Source organism: Cololabis saira, chromosome 6 (assembly GCF_033807715.1).
Source record: "Cololabis saira isolate AMF1-May2022 chromosome 6, fColSai1.1, whole genome shotgun sequence".
NCBI lineage: Eukaryota > Metazoa > Chordata > Actinopteri > Beloniformes > Belonidae > Cololabis > Cololabis saira.
The window spans coordinates 9,653,213-9,669,489 of NC_084592.1; the positions used below are offsets into that span (position 1 = coordinate 9,653,213).

The 16,277-nt window shown below is 42.3% G+C and overlaps 1 protein-coding gene across 1 annotated transcript in view; it reads left to right on the forward strand.

The window, feature by feature from the left end:
* Positions 1-16,277, forward strand: part of vwa8 (von Willebrand factor A domain containing 8) — a 119,457-nt gene that overhangs the window by 35,071 nt on the left and 68,109 nt on the right. Inside the window, exons 15-21 of the mRNA XM_061723236.1 lie at positions 2,018-2,213; positions 2,318-2,395; positions 2,474-2,589; positions 4,088-4,188; positions 5,365-5,471; positions 6,676-6,747; positions 8,792-8,868. Of these exons, the coding sequence (XP_061579220.1) occupies positions 2,018-2,213; positions 2,318-2,395; positions 2,474-2,589; positions 4,088-4,188; positions 5,365-5,471; positions 6,676-6,747; positions 8,792-8,868 (747 nt within the window). The remainder of the gene's footprint in view (positions 1-2,017; positions 2,214-2,317; positions 2,396-2,473; positions 2,590-4,087; positions 4,189-5,364; positions 5,472-6,675; positions 6,748-8,791; positions 8,869-16,277) is intronic.

The following is a 16,277-nucleotide window of genomic DNA, read 5'->3' on the forward strand; positions in this document are numbered from 1 at the left end:
TTATAGATATTTCTACCCCCATTAAAGCATATACACATATACTTATTACTGGCCACATATGTATAGATACACACATTTCCACATACATATATACACCTATATACACTCACAACCATACAAGTCCTGTGAAATAACTGAAATAAAGACTCTTGAGTCTTTATTTCAGGTCAAATTGGCTGATCCAGATTTACCCAGCGTTTCAGAGTGATGGGAGGAAGTGATGTTCCCATCATGCCTTGTGCCTACCGTACAAACCCGTGGGGGCGGTGCTATGATCTAGGGTTGCTGCAGTTAGTCAGGTCCAGGTTCAGCAACGTTATGAATATACTGAATGACCAGGTTATTCCATAAATTAGTGTTTTCTTCCCTGAGGGCACAGGCATAGTCCAAGGTGATGATGCCAGGTTTGATCGGGCACGAATTGTGCAAGAGTGATTCAGGGAGCATGGGACATCATTTTCGCGCATTGATTATTCTTCATAGAGCCCAAACATTAACCCCACTGAAAACTGTTGTGACATGCTAGAGGAGACTTTACACAGCAGTCTTTGAACATGAATATGAGATCTTGGCGCAAAATTATTGCAACTCTGAACGGAAGTAAATGTTGTAACATTGCAGAAACTTATCAGAGCGATGCCACAGCAAGTTCATGCTGTAATCCAGCGGTTCCCAAAGTGGGGGGGGTGGAACCATTCCAGAGGGGGTGCGATATGAATGAATGGAAAAAATGAACGCTTGGACACTGCTAGCATAACCAGAGGCGCCCACCACGGAAACCTTAGGAGCCACTGGTGTAATTAAAGCTAAAGGCGGTCCAGCAAAATATTTGAGGGAGTGTATTTTTCTTTTGGGACTGGCGGTGTATGATGTAATGTGCAGTGTCGGTGACAGTGGTGGGCTTTTATCAATGTGCTTTCATCATACCTGCTAAACAAGCAATCAAACGTGCGCTTTGAAACAGTCCCATACCCATGTGTAATTTCATTGGCTAGCAGGCTTCAATTTGACTGGGTGCCGGTTGAAAACTTATCTCTATTTCCCATTGGAGCAACATCGCCGCCCCCCCACCTGAAGCTCACCTGAGCGATCCAGTCCCAACATCATGCATCACGAGCAGGACGTCAAAGGTCTCAAAAGAACAAAACCCAAACCCATGCAAAAACAAAAGAAGGTTTTTAAGATAAAATACAAAGACTGAGAGAAAGAAAAGTACAAACAATTACAGTGTAAAATAGAATACAAAGAATATACTGCAATATCAAATCTAGATTTATTTGTATTGATGCCGTATATAAAATAAACCTGGTTGAGAAATGCAACATATGTTAGGTATTTATCATATCGTGTAATAAAACAGTATGATAATGTGTCCTATAGCAACAAACGGCAAGCACATGCTGCAGATTGTAACTGCAGAGCAGTGGTGAGAGGGTTGTTTACTGGTCAGATTTCTATTGAAGATAGCAGGTTTGTCTCATATTGAATTTTCATTAAAGTTATGTAACGTAGTCCATTACAGAGCTGACGGAGAGAGCATGACAACGACTCTGGGAAGGAGAGACGGTGGAAAACAAACTTGGCGTTTATTTCCGAGTGCGGCCGCCGCCTCTGGTATCTTCATATATGAAACGTCCTCCCACACGTTGATCTGGTGAGGATGATGATGATGGCTGGCGCCCACTCTCGCCTGCAGTGGAGTAAATATGTCCAGCGTGGGCGTCTCTGTGGTTTGATAGAAATGGACTTTGCTGTCCTCTTGAATCAGACGGGTTCACAGCCAGCTGTCAGAAGTCATGCTCTTGGCCCTGATCTAGATTCAGGGGGACAGTCACTCGCACACGCGCACACAGGGACACACACATACACACACACATGCACGCACATTTTCTGACGCACTCCGCTTGAACCTGGATCTTCCCACGTCTCCTCGGACACGGCTGAACAGATGTTTGACAGCATCGCCCACTGCTGGTGTGCAGCTGTCATCCAGCGTGTGCTCGTGGGTTATTTTCAGGTCAGTCTTCCCCGTCCACCCTTCGTTCCGAGTGCTGGCCCTGGCGGAGCCGCCCGTGGTGGGGGCCAGTCCGGCCAGCAGCAGCAGCAGCAGCAGAGGACAGCAGTGGTTGGGCCCAGAGCTGCTCACCATGTTCCTGTACCACACCGTCACGCCGCTGGCCAAGGCAGAGGAGATGGGCCTCATACAGGGACTGGTGAGAAAACACAAGTGCTCCCTTTCATTACTCCTGACAGTTGGCTTATTATGTCTCAATGCAACTCCCTTCCATTGTTCCTTTCACCGTTTCCCAATTTTTAGTCTCCAAATATTCCAGCAGAGGCAGCAGAGCAGCTGCTGCAGCTCACGCACGCCCTCCGCCAAACAAATGACCCCACAGTAAGTTTGTCTGCTTTTACAACTGGTTTACAAGCGTCTCCTAACAGTGAGATAATTGTATGCGCCGTCGTTCTCCAGGCGCAGTCTCTGGCCTCATCTCTCTCCACCAGGCAGCTCCTGAGGATCTGTCGCCGCCTCTCCCAGTATCCTGAGGAGAGCGTCGCCCACGCCGTCCACAAGGCTTGTCTCTCCAGGTGTGCACAAACCCACGCTCTCACATGACCTCGCCTTCATGACACCCTTTGATTTTCTTCATCATAAAAGTGCTTTCATTTTCCTACAAATACTGTCTTTCAGTAACCGGGACTGGAAGGGTGATACTGATGATACTTTAGATGCAGTGACTGATTCTATTATAAATGTAATTATACACCAATGAGGAGAAAAAGGATATAATTAAACACTTGGAGGAGAAAAAGGGGCAGGACTATCTTAAGAGAGGTTCGTGCTGAGAAGGAGATCTGAGATTTGTCTGCTTTATCATCCAAAATGGTAAAGTTGGCTGGAAAATGATGAAAAACACTGACGACTGGGGAAACATCGAGAGGAAATTAAAGTTGACTGATTTAAACTCGGGGAGAGTTTTTCCCACCAAAACAAAACAACAAATCCTAATTTGTTAATTATGGGATGCAAAACAGCCTTTGAATTCTGAGTTGTCGTCTTTTTTTCCCCCCCGGAAATATGCTTCATAGTCTTTAAATGGCAGCATTCTGGACAGATGGAAACATTAGCGGGCTGGAATTCAAGTGGATTAATTGCAATGGGAAATTTATATACAGATGTTTAATAATAGTGCTACAAGCTTTGAATTTGTTGATTCATTCCTGTGGGTTTTTTCCACACACACAGTGTTGAAGGGAGCATCAAGTGATTGGGACTAAACAGCTGTGTCGCCTTCAGGAAATCATTTATCAAATTAGGCTAATCGATACAAAAAGGCTTTAATTTACTTGGGAGCGTAAAGATTGGACTCTGGAGCAATGGAAGCTCATGTGGGCTGTTGAGTCCAGATTTACCCAGAGTTCCAGAGTGATGGGTGCATCAGGGTAAGAAAAAAGGCGGATGAAGTGATGTTCCCATCATGCCTAGAGCCTACCGTAAAAACCTGTGGGAGCAGCGCTGTGATCTGTGGTTGCTGCAGATGGTCCGGTCCAGTCTGACTCTCCCATCATCAATACAAGATCTTGGTGAAAAAGTAATGCAACTCTGGTCGGATTAAAGGATGTGACCTTCCAGAAACGTATCGGACCGATGCCACGGCAAATGCGTGCCGTAGTCAAAGCTAGAAGCAGTCCAACAAAATATTTGAACATGTGATTTTTCTTTTGGACTGGCAGTTCGAGGTCATATCGGTGATACTATTCGTGTCTGCATTTAATTTTCTGTCGTCATAGCTGGCTCGATCCACAGCTGCCTTATTCTTTATTCTGAAACCCCAGAAAGGAAATAAATGGCTATATTTAAACAGCTGGGTAAATGTAGCGGTTCTTCTGCATTCTCTGACTGCAGCTCACTTTAATTTTGTATTTCCTTCTTATTGTTTAGGAGAGTTATTGAATTTCTGTGCATGGGACTTCTTTGTTTTGCGGTTTATTTTTGTTTTCAGAGTGTTTTAAAATATATATTCAAAAAAGAAACCAACAACACACACACACCCTGTGGCTTAAAATTCCTGATGTTGTGTTCCAGGTTCCTGCCCAGCCTGGCTCGTGCCTCTCTGGAAAAAAGCCTCTCCAACTGCTCCGTGCAGGAAACTCTGGATCCCGCTGAACACACTCGTGATCATCGCTGTGAGTAAACTAGTGCCGTCTCCAGACAAGTGACAGTTAGCGTTGCTGCATGTTTGTCTGACACTAGATAAACAAATTCAGAATTATAATTCTCAGATATTAAAAATGAAATCTTAAAATCTGCTGATTCATCACAAAGAAACATCAGTAGCAAGATTTTTTTCATGAATTCAAAGAGAATATTATTATATTTCTGTATTTATTTGACAGAAGTCATCACTTTTTCAGCTGCTGACTTCAAATGAGAAGTTACGTTCTTCAAGCCCGAAAGATAAAAACCGCACAAACATAAGCGATTAATGTTCTTTCTCTAAGAAATAAGACTGTTGGGCACAGATGCGCTCAGGACTCTCGTTTCACTTATTCATACAGCCATCATGATTGCAGAAAACAGATGTTTTTCAGAGGTGATGCTCCCTAAAGCCCTGGGTCACCTGAACAGGTGTGATGTTGCACGTTCACAGTTTGAGGGCTCATAACACCAGTCAGATTTGTTCAGGGTTCTTGTGCGGTTCTAGAGTGGAAGTTGTTGTGGATGATGGAGTAAGTACACACAAGCAGCTAATGCTGCTGCTGATGGAAGCGATTGAAGTTGAGCAAAGAAATAATAGTTAAACATCATGACGATTCATGATCACATCCGTGAGCCTGTTTATCAGAAATCACTCTTGTGGCAGGCCTACGTTCATTATTAAATGGTGTGAAGTGAGAGTTCTGAAGTCCAGATGTTCAAGAGGCATGGTTGCGTCTTAATGCTGGAATTCAAGATTTGGAATATAAGAAGCCCTGCAAAACAGTTAAGAAAACAAACTTCCTGACAGTCTGGAGAGCCCCCGGTCTGATTTCTCCTGTTTTTTAAATGTGAGATTTAATTATGTAAGTGCTCAAGTTCTACATTTGTTTTTATTTCTGAAAAGAGTGAAAGAGTGGAACTTTTTTTTCTTTTTTGGTTAATAAAAGTATTGTCACAAATGGATTTTTTCCAACACGACAGCTGAGATTGATGTTTTGTCCCCTATAATATTAAATATCAAATGTTTCTTGTGTTCAGCACATGGGGTTGGGTTTCAGACTTAACCTTCTCATGGCTGCGATGAACATTAGCAAAACAAATAGAGTGGAATACAAATGATGAGTTAATGGAATAGAGAGCGTTTTAACTTCTCTCGTCTCCAGGTGTGGTGGAAGACGGCGTGTTGACCATCGGCAGCGTGTCGGCTCCCATCTACAACCCCAACCAGAGGATGAAGGTTCCTGACGTGCTCTTCTATGATAACCCGCAGGTGATCACACCCGGATCACCACCGGGTTCTTTTATACAACATTCTTCACAGACTAGAAAAGTCACTAGAAAACATTGATTGTGTATTTTTCCTCCCGGACTGAGAAAAATCCTGAATCTTTCCACCTCACCGCTCATGCGGTCAATTGTTTTGTATAATTTAGTTGTTATTTGTTCTCCCGTGATTTTGCTGCTTTATACAACAGTTTTATCACAAATAATTTTGCTTCTCGGATCCAGGCGCTCAATCATAATTGGTTTATTCTTTTTTGGGAATGAGATGCAGGATCAAGTTGAGAAGTTTTAGCGTTTTTTGTTTTGTTTTTTTTTGTTCTTTTAAATATATTAATTGATGCAGACAGCAGCAAAAGATTGACAGATGGATTGGCACAGTGATCTGGTGTGGTAAGAAGAGAGCTGGCCCAAAAGAGCCGTGGCTTCACGTTGGAATCCTCCCCCGTGGTCCTTGGCGTTGTCCTATACGGTTATCAATACAGGAAGGGATTACTAAATCCTGAGTATTAGGACTCAGAAGTGTGCCTGGTCTCAGCCTTCAGGACGGGATGAACCGTGTGGGACGGACAGTGTCCAGTCAGTGTGTTTATTACTCCGGGTGCCTTTCAGAAGCCTTGTATAGGTGTTTGGACCATGTGCCATGAGGCACTTGTGCCGCCTCACACTGACATGTCTGGTTGAGTAAATCCAGCTGGATGTGTTTTCTTAAAAAACCATGATCCCACCTCACTCTCGTGCAGCCGCCTTTAAGGATATGCCGAAGCGCGCAGAGCCGATGAAGAGTTTACATACATGACAGCCTGTGTTTACTTTGTCATCTGTGGTGGCCGCTGTGAGAATAAACCCCGGTACGCCCAGAGAGGAGCCAACAGGGGAAGTGACACTCTGACATCTTCCAGCAGCAGCGACGATGCCGTGTGACCCAGATTCCTCTCTTTCTCTCTCCGTCTTCGTTCTGCCCTTGTTCTCCTGGAGATTTAGACAAAAAGTAGAAGAATGGATGCCCTACTTTGTGAGTGGCCTGTTTTCTGTCTTCAGAGAACAAGCATATTTGTGGGCCAGAGAAAACAAATGGAAGCTGAATTATTGTTCACATTGTGTCTTATAACTTTGAACACAGCGTGGGTTCAGCTGAAGCTTATATGTCCACGAGGTGTGACTTAAGAGCGTTTTGCCTGATGTTTCCACAGCACATGATGGTGATGGAGGACATGCTGAAGGACTTTCTGTTGGGAGAGCACCTTCTCTTGGTGGGCAACCAGGTGAGTTATCCATCAGATCTCTCGTCTTCTTCACTGTAACTGACCTCTGCTCTCATAGGTAGAGCTTTTTTGCATGAAGCTGCATTTATGATGGCTGTTACATCCCTGTGGGTGGCGCTTAGGTACGCATATCTTGTTTTTGCAGCTTCTTTGAAGTAGGCCACACATGTCAGCTCAGTTTTTGCAGGAAGGGGAAGAGTTATGCAACAAACGCTCCCACGTCCTGGTGTCACCCTCCAACTCCACCCAACTCACAGCCCCCCGATGGGGTTAGGCAGGACTCCAGACTGCGACCAATTGGTCACATTTTGCGACCTTTTCTGGAGGCCGTGCTACATAGTTTTTTTAACTAGGAGCACCAGCTATTTTATCCAGTAAAAATAGCCCCACTGTGGAAAAAAGTATTCCTATCTTTCCAGTTGTAGCTCCGCATGCCAGCTACTTTTGCTACCTGCTGTAACCGTCAAAAAATCTGTAACAGTTGGTTGTTGTAATGGATACATTGTTGCTTCGCTGACGCGGAATGCTATGCTGTGATAAGGCTGTAGAATAGAAGCCGTGGTTTTAATGAAAAAAAAAAATTGCTTTCCGTCTGAACAACCGCAAAGTCCTAAGGTGCCTGCGCAAAGTCGACAAACTAATAATACCATCTATATAACTTAAAGACAAGAGTATCTCCCAATGTTTCAAACCAAAAGCAAAAAAAAACTAAAGAGGCGGAAAATGTTTGCTTCTATGAAATCCAGCTCTCAAGTGAATGACAGCTTCTTGCAAGTTGTGAGGAATCTGCTTAATTCAGAAAAACAGAGCAGATTTTTCTTTTCTCAAGTGAATGCAATAAGCTTCCGTACATATCGCCAAGGAGGAGTTGCCATTCACAAAATTCAGGGACCTGATAAAACTAAAAAAAAACGGAGTTCAAATAAATCCCACTTACTGCAACGAAACAGCATGTGCGCAGTTCATTGGTGTTATTGCTGATATCAAAAAACCGTATATTGCTATCACTGTAAATTGTCTGTGTTTATTGCTAAATTATCAGTAATGCAGATAATATAGCCAAAATTGTGAATATGTTGTGTCAATATAGATGCTCCTAAATTTTGTGCTGGTGCTCCTAAAATTTTCAGTAAGGAGCACTCTTGCTCCTAGTGGAAAAAGTTAGTCTGGAGCCCTGGGGTTAGGACCCGTATAACACTCGCTGGTTGAGATCTATTGGACAGAGTTACAGGGAAGATGGAGGGGGTGAAAGAAAGTGGACATGGTGGGCTGCTACCCCAGAGGAGGTTATCCATGTGTAAATGTTAACATGCACACGGGCAGTGAGGAAGTTTGAGTGGGAGAAGCTGTTTGTAAATCAGAGTGCACCACCACCACGCATGGGCGATGGCAACACAGCAGGATCCATCAGAGCGGCTTGCCGGACACGTGACTGAGAGGTCGAGCCAACGTCCAGGAGGGGCACGCTCTGTGGGAAGCCAGTGGGAGTCCCAGGGAACAGCCCCTGTCAAAACAGAAGACCATCAAAACCAAGGGCGGGCGCTCGCCTCTCCTTCTCCCTCCTATCGCGCTGCAGATGGAAAAGACACGTCTTCGTCGCTCCCATTTAGAAATGTAACCCTGTACAGAAATCAACGATGAGCATATCTTGTTGGTTCAAAAAGAGTTATTCTGTCTCATTACTTGTCAGAAACCTTTATCCAAATTGACTTACAAGTGTGGAGCTTCTGTAAAAAAAAACAAGGAGACTTCTTCTGTAAAAATCAAGTACTTTATCTTTTTAAAAGACGGAGTAAAAGAGTAATATCTGAAGACATTTTGAGGTGCACGAATCAAATCCTCTATTTGCTTCTAGTTAGTGTTTTAAAAATGTCAGTGACTTAAACGGTTAACTAAACAAGAGTTCACCGACCGGTAGAAGACTTATCTGTGGCTACGCCCATCTAATGTATACAGTTTTTTTTTGTGCACAGTCCGTACACGGCCTCAGGCTTAATTTTATTTGATAGTGCACTTTATGGATTGGTTTTCCTTTTCTCCATAGGGCGTTGGTAAAAACAAAATAGTGGACAGGTTTCTGCACCTCCTCAACAGGCCCAGGGAATACCTGCAGCTCCACAGGTGAGGAAAGTCAACCCGTTTTCAAACCTGTCAGCAGCTACCCTTGATGCGTGCACTCGTTGCCGTTGTCTTTGCCACAGTCTTGAATTGTTATGTAAAGGAAGAGCATGGGGCCTACTCGCTCTGTCTCCAAATGGGCCAAACCGACCGTTCAATCAGGTTTCAACCCTTTTCTTCTCATGTTTATTCTCATCTGTCTGATGTTGAAAGGACGAAGTGAATGCCGAACGAACCAGGACGGAATAGGTTTGTTTTTACATCGGATCCGGATCAAAAAGTAAAAACTACAGGCGTTAACGGGAAAGATTGTATCTTTCCAAACACTGTCTGTCGTTTTGTAGTGAGATTATTCACCAGTGGGAGGAATTCTCGACAGTTACCAACCTTCCCAGGAATTGTAATACCAGCAAATTGACCTAAAGGTCAGCCAAAGATACTCTATACAGAAGATAGAGCATTACCGTTACTGCCAATGGTATGAAATGGTATACACTTCCTGTCTCCTAAGTGGGCGTGGTCGCCCCTCTGACCTCACTTCCTGTCTCCTAAGTGGGCATGGTCGACCCTTTCCCCACATCGTTTTGGAACATACAACACTAGATACAGTACAACTTTCTTCCAAAAAGACTTAAATAATAAAAATAACAGTATTATTAAGCAAAGAAGCAAGTCTTATTTTAGCTTTAAACTTCATTTTATCCGATGGGAAAACGATGAGCCAAATCTCGCGAGAGTGTGTTGCTCAGACAGAGACAGGTCTCAAACAAAGTTAATTTTCTCCTAATCTGTCGGTCTGAAAATTGCCATTTTGGTGTCAGAATGTTCAGAAGGTTTGTGGCTTTTGAAAAATGGGTCCCATATTTACATAGGTTACTATGGGGCGAAGGAATTGGTAATAATCTGTGCTCACGTTCACTTTTCCCATAGGACTCAATAGACTCAGGACCTACTTCCGGTCTCCTAAAGGGGCGTGGCAGTCACGTGACACAGATACAAGAAACACAACCGTAGTGGGCTGTCTCGTTTATTGAATGTCTCTGGGTCAGCTCATGAGATGCTCTGAATCCAGAGAATAAAACATCCAGGGTTTGTCTAGAAGCCCCAGTCATCATATTACATGTTAAAGTTAATTACAGTAAAATTAGGAATGGAACAATGTCCTTTAGGTGGACACGGGCTTGTTTTGCAGCCACAGGACCTGGATCTTTCAGGATCTTTCAGTAAATGAGTTTCTTTTGAGCCTCACTGCCTTCAAGAGATGAATGTGAGGCTATCTGTCCAAAAGTTGGACTTCAGTTGGACCTGAAGAATACCGATATATTTAAACAGAATAGATGAAGAATAATCTTAGTGTTGTAGCGGTCCAGTCCAAGTCCAGGTTTCAACCTGATGGAAACGCTGTTAAAGATGTCTGCACAGCTCAGCGAACCAACGCAGTTTTGCAAAGAACAGTTGGCCAGAATTCCTCCACATCTGTGTGAGAGACGTCATATACCAGGCAATTACTTCAAATTATTGCTGCTGAAGGTGGTTGTTCAGGTCGTCAATCATGAGCCTACGTAGTTTCTCACATATTTCTTTTGCACTTTGGCTTAGTTTTTGTTAAATAAATGACAACACAGCTTAATATGTAATGTTGTTGTTCACCCCATGTTTAATGCCTCCTAACGACCAGATGATTTACATCTTTATCCTGTCAGAATTTGTGAACCCCGTCAGAGTTTGTACTTTCTAAATCACATAACTGTCTGTGGCCTTTAATTATTATCAGATTCCTGATAAGATGAGTGAAGTTATCCTGTTTAAGGTGCATGTGAGCAGCCAGTGTGTTCTCTGACTCCTCATCCAGCCTTCACCTTCCCATCTATGGGTCTAAAAGCTATTTTGGTCATATGGAAATTAGGCCATTCTTCCCCAAAACAAGGACATCACATGTTCATATTAAAACAAAATCATCTCAAGAAGTCCTTATCAACTCTGACTTTCTACTTTTATAAATACTCACATGATCACACTTCAAGAAAATGAGGACATACTGTAGCTGCTCACCCGAAGAGCAGTGGGCTTTTCAGGAGAATGTAGGTTAGATCAATTGGAGGCAATAACAAGAGAATTTTCCCCTTCACTGACTGACAGGAGAGGAGCCTCAAACAGAATAATTTGTGAGGAAAAAAACTACAAAAGTCAGAGAAGCAACACACAGATGCAACCTAAAAAAGACAATAAGGTCTTCAACAGGGACATGCAGTCTGAATGGCGCCGAATATGTGGAGCAGCGCTCTCACGTGCACACGCAGCCGCTTTCGGACATTTCAAAGTCTTGTGAAAGTCGAAGTAGAGCTGAGCGTGGATGTGGCCTGGTTAGCTACGATAGCAGACGCTAATATTAGAGCAGGGCAGAAGCAGGAGGATCTGTACGTTTGGCTTTTGGGAGCCTGTCTCTGAAAGCCTACAGAGATGTGGCTCAGAAAATCAAGAGAGATGCAGCCGGCCGGGAAGGAAACTGGGACAGCTCCTGGGTCAGTCTGGGAGGTAGCGAGGACGTGGGAGGGGGGGGGGGCTTACAGGTGAGGTCGCGAGGGAGAAGCCGGGGGGTGGAACGTTTATGTTGCTGCCCGCTTAAAATCAGGATCGCTTTGCAGACATCCTCGTCATTTCACGCACATCTTTGGTGAGGCAAAATATGCAGCGGATGACTATAGTGAGAAACCACAGATATGATCATGAAAGTCCACAAAAAGCAAGTTGACTGCCCACTGAAGCCTCTTTGTCTGCATCTGTGTCAGCGTGGATTCAACACTACAAAAGCTAGATCCTTTTCAAACTGGCCCCACTTCTTTCAAACACTGACACTAAACTGGCCTTTCATGGAACAAGACCTCGGGACAAAAGACTATCTGTTTGTGGGTTTCTGCAACTGTTTTCCACAAGATCGTGAAACAAAGATATCTTTCACTGCAGGAAGATCTGTATATACAGTATTATTTATTGAGTTATATGCAGTAATACAAAAATGTTTTTACGTATTTGCCAATTAGCCTGTTCACCTCCGTGACTACAGTCGTACAATCCCCCCCATTTCCAGAAAATGCGGTTAGTTTTCCAAAATGAACAAAACAATAAAAATGATTGATTGGTTTAAAGCTTTAACTGTTTTCAGTATTTAATTGACTGGCTTCACTATATTTAGAAAATATAAACAAATATAAAGCTCGGTGCCTGCAAGATGTTTGCAAAAAACGACTGATGACGCTGTTGAGGCATGTGAACCGTTGTTATATAACTGGAGATACTCGTGTTCTTGCTGAATACAAGATTCCAGCTTCTCGACACTTTGTTGTCAACAGAATGAGGTCTGGCATTATCCTGCTGAAATAAACACAGACCACCTGGGGAAAGACACCTTATCGACGGATTGATATATCCACAGTACCAGTCTTTTTCTCTGGATCACAAATGCAGGTCACCAAAGCCATGGAAACTGGTATCAAGATGCAGCCTCAGACATTACAGATATTAGCCTTTGTAGCTTTTACATAACGTGATGGTCCCCGTAATCCTTGGCTAAAAGGTCCACACGTCACTAGCTGGAATATGGACTCATCTGACCCCAGGACACATGTTTGCTCCCTTTGTGACCATCTGAGATGAGCTTGTTTCCAAGGAACTGCATCTCTGTGTAGTTGATATATGGTGTCCACATGTGATCAAGATTCAGAGTACTCTGGATCTGTGGATGCAGAGGTGGACTGAAACAGAAAGCTGGTTAGTGAGCTAAAACCCTGGTAGATATTCCTAAAATAACCAAACCTGGCGCCCTCGCCGGTCATCAGTAGGGTCGACTGCAGTATCTTCTTAAACGGTTTTACTTACTTGCTTACTACTTACTTATTACTTATTTTCCCAAACTTTTTTTTTTGTTTCTCGTGGCATCAAATTCTAGATAAAAAAAATATATATTAAGGTTTATTTATATATATATATATATATATATATATATATATATATATATATATATATTGATGAAGAATTTTGACAGCTTGGCCCCCCTGCAGGGGGAGGTTGCCCCAGTCCTACCTCCTGCAGGGCTTTGAACTGGACTCAAGACCTTTTGAGGTAGCTCCAACTTGCTACCCAACTTCCTACCCCCCGGGCAGATCCCGACACCTCGGAAGTTGGCTCAAACAGACAACTGGACTCAACACCTGATTCGTGTATTATCTGGTTACAACGTCACTCGAGTCCCAGGGGAGTACCGAGACTTCCAGCCCCCCACAGAGACAAAGACCATATACGGATTTCCTGATCCCTCAGGGGTGGTCCCAAAGCTAAAGGATTCACACATCTGACTGGCTCTCACTGGGCTGGTTTATTCCTGTAACTTTTGTATAAAAACCCTTTGACTGAACCCATCTGGGTCGACACACCAAATACAGACTCGATCTGTGCTGGTCATGTCGACCGTCGGCTTAACTGATTAAAACCTCTCTATACCACGAGCGGACTTCTGAACTGGTTTTTGATAAATTCCTCAACAATTTGGTGCTGTGACCCGGATAACAATAGACTTTCGATGGGAACTCCTTTTTACAGACCAACGACACAACCAGCGACTTCTATCTAAATTAAATCAGGTAAGGGATCCATTTACAAAATCCCAAATTATTGTTTCTGGGCTGTTGTTGAAAGTATGTGAACTGGAGTGCCAGAGAAAGTTGACGTTATCCTGAAATTTAGGTAAGTCCGCTGTGTGGTTGTGAAGGTTATTTTTTATTATTTTGTGTTATTGGGAAGGTTATTGTAGAGATGTTTTTTAGGAATGCTGGCAATTTCATAACACTTGAATTTGATTGTGTTGTGAGAATGTTCTGCTTCTCCTGCCTTAAGAATCTGACTCGCTCTTCTAAAAAAAAAGGTTTAATATCTCGGGTAACATTAAAGAGAGAAATGGCGCCATGGTTGGTCTGAGTACCAATAAAAAGATAGTCCAGGGGGACTATTCTTATGCATAGGCAGGACGTGGGGTCCGTAAGTGTTGGAACACTGATATATTTGTGAGAAATAGACATACTGTATGTAGAGGAACTGTTTTTTTTATTTTATAAGTGGGGATGACACGCTCTCCCAAATGGGGTATATTTCATTTCTGCAAGAATCGACTCGCTCTTCTTTGCATCAAGCGGAATGATTTTATGCTCAGGTAGACTGATGGAAAGTTTTTGGGAAGTTTTTCAGTTCTTTAAATACATGTATGGTAATCACGGTACCGATAGTTTTATTTGTTAGTTTTGTTTGTTACTTAGTTAGTATTAAATTGTTAAAATAACGCACTTCAAACTCCCTCAGATTTTTGGAGGGATGAAAGTAGACGCCGTAATGCAGAATCCCAAATAGCTTCGCTTACTGATCTAAATAAAAAGCTGATGGCTCTACTAAGGAAAGATTTAAAAACACAACGCAGACAAAAATGAAATTAGAGAACCAGTTAAATGATAAAATCAAAACCTTTATCCGGTGAAACTGATTAAAGAATCAAATGACGATGACACTTCTGATGACGACTGGATTTTACAAAAATCCAAGATCTGTTGCCTACAAAATTTGGAGCCAAATAATAGTAAGAGATTTTAAATGAATAAACAAAAATGGCTAGAGGAAACAACTGTTAAACTAACTTTGCCACATGATTTGAAAAGTAAAGTACTTGATGCGCAAAGTACTTGATGCTTGTAGAATTCCCTTTAATCCCACAGCTGTCGCCAAAATCACACCGAGCAAGCTCAGACCTTTTATAATATTCATTGCCTTAACAGTTCAAAGGGAAGTAGATCACAATCCCAGGGAACTTTATGCTAAAACAATTTTGACAGCAAAAGAGAATTGTGGTCTGTCACGAGATCAGATTGATGGATTCCCTCCAGGGTACATGCAAAATATATTTGCTAATTGCCCTCCACAAAGGGTAGGCCTGGATAACGCAAAAAAAAGAATCTGAAATGTATGAAAATACTAATGTCTTTTTCAAAAGTGTTTCCTACACAGGTTGAGCGCTGAGAGGAGGCGCAGAAGAACCAGCCAATGATCGGCTCCCATTGTGGTGAGCCAAATCAGAGCATCCCAATTTACATAATCTTATCCTGCCTATGGTAACTTCATCATGTAAGTGCATGGAAATCTGTCTGTGGCCTACTATAACGTCTCTGAATGCATGTATAACTAATCTCTAACTAGAGGTGTCAAGTAACGAAGTACAAATACCTCATTACTAGGGGTGTAACAATATATCGTGCCACGAAATTTCGCGATACAAAAACGTCACGATACGTGTCGTGGAGGTGACAACCTGTATCGCGATATTATGTTATTAATATTAATCTATTGTGTTGACTAGAAACGCGCATCCGACCGCGGCCGCGGCCGCGCGGACCAAAATCTTCCTCCGCTCAGGAGAAAGTAGTCCCGTTTTGCGGTCCTGTTTTGAGCTCTGAACCTTTACTGATGTAAGTTTGGTGTAGAGTTAAGCCTTACCTTATTAAATTAAACCTTTTTGGGGTCGTGAGTAGGATAAACACGGAGACAACTTCTGCGTGAGTTTGCGTGTACTTCAATGTCCGCTCAACAGCGTAGGATTTCAGAACATCAACACAACACCTAGTGCTGTATCACTCCGCCCAATCTAAAACATACAAACAACTGATATACTGACTAGTGTAATTATAGTCCCTGATTTACAGAATATAAAGAATATATTTACAAAATAATGAACCCTGAATTACCAAAATAACCTTCTTAACAAAAATGAATCTCCTCTTACACTTATAAGGTGAGCAGGAATAAATCTTTTTATGATGTAAAATTGTATGTATTTATTTACTTGTATTTATTTATTCAATTTTAGTTGTTAAATTTCTGGAAAAGAAAAAAGTCAAATCATACATGAGAGAAACTATTCAGTTTGTGGCAAAATATTTTTATTATATGAAACTGAAGATGCATAATGCAAACCTGACATTTACTTTTAGTTCAGTTTGTGGAAAATGGTTGGCCTGGCTTTCTCTTTAAAACTTAAACAGTTATAAAGCATTACAAACTGTAAAAATAGGGCAAACGCACAGCATTGTTTTGTATTATGTGTCTTTCAAATAAAAGACTTTTTTCCAGTTATATATTCCTCATTCAAGGTTGTTAAAAAATACTGCTATAATATCGTATCGTATCGTTATCGTGACCTCAATATCGTGTATCGTACCGTATCGTGAGATTAGTGTATCGTTACACCCCTACTCATTACCTTACTTAAGTAGAACTTTTGGTTGTGTATGCTTCACTGGAGTAATTATTTTTCAGACGGTTTTTACTTTTACTCCTTACATTTTCACGCAATTATCTTTACTTTTTACTCCTTACGT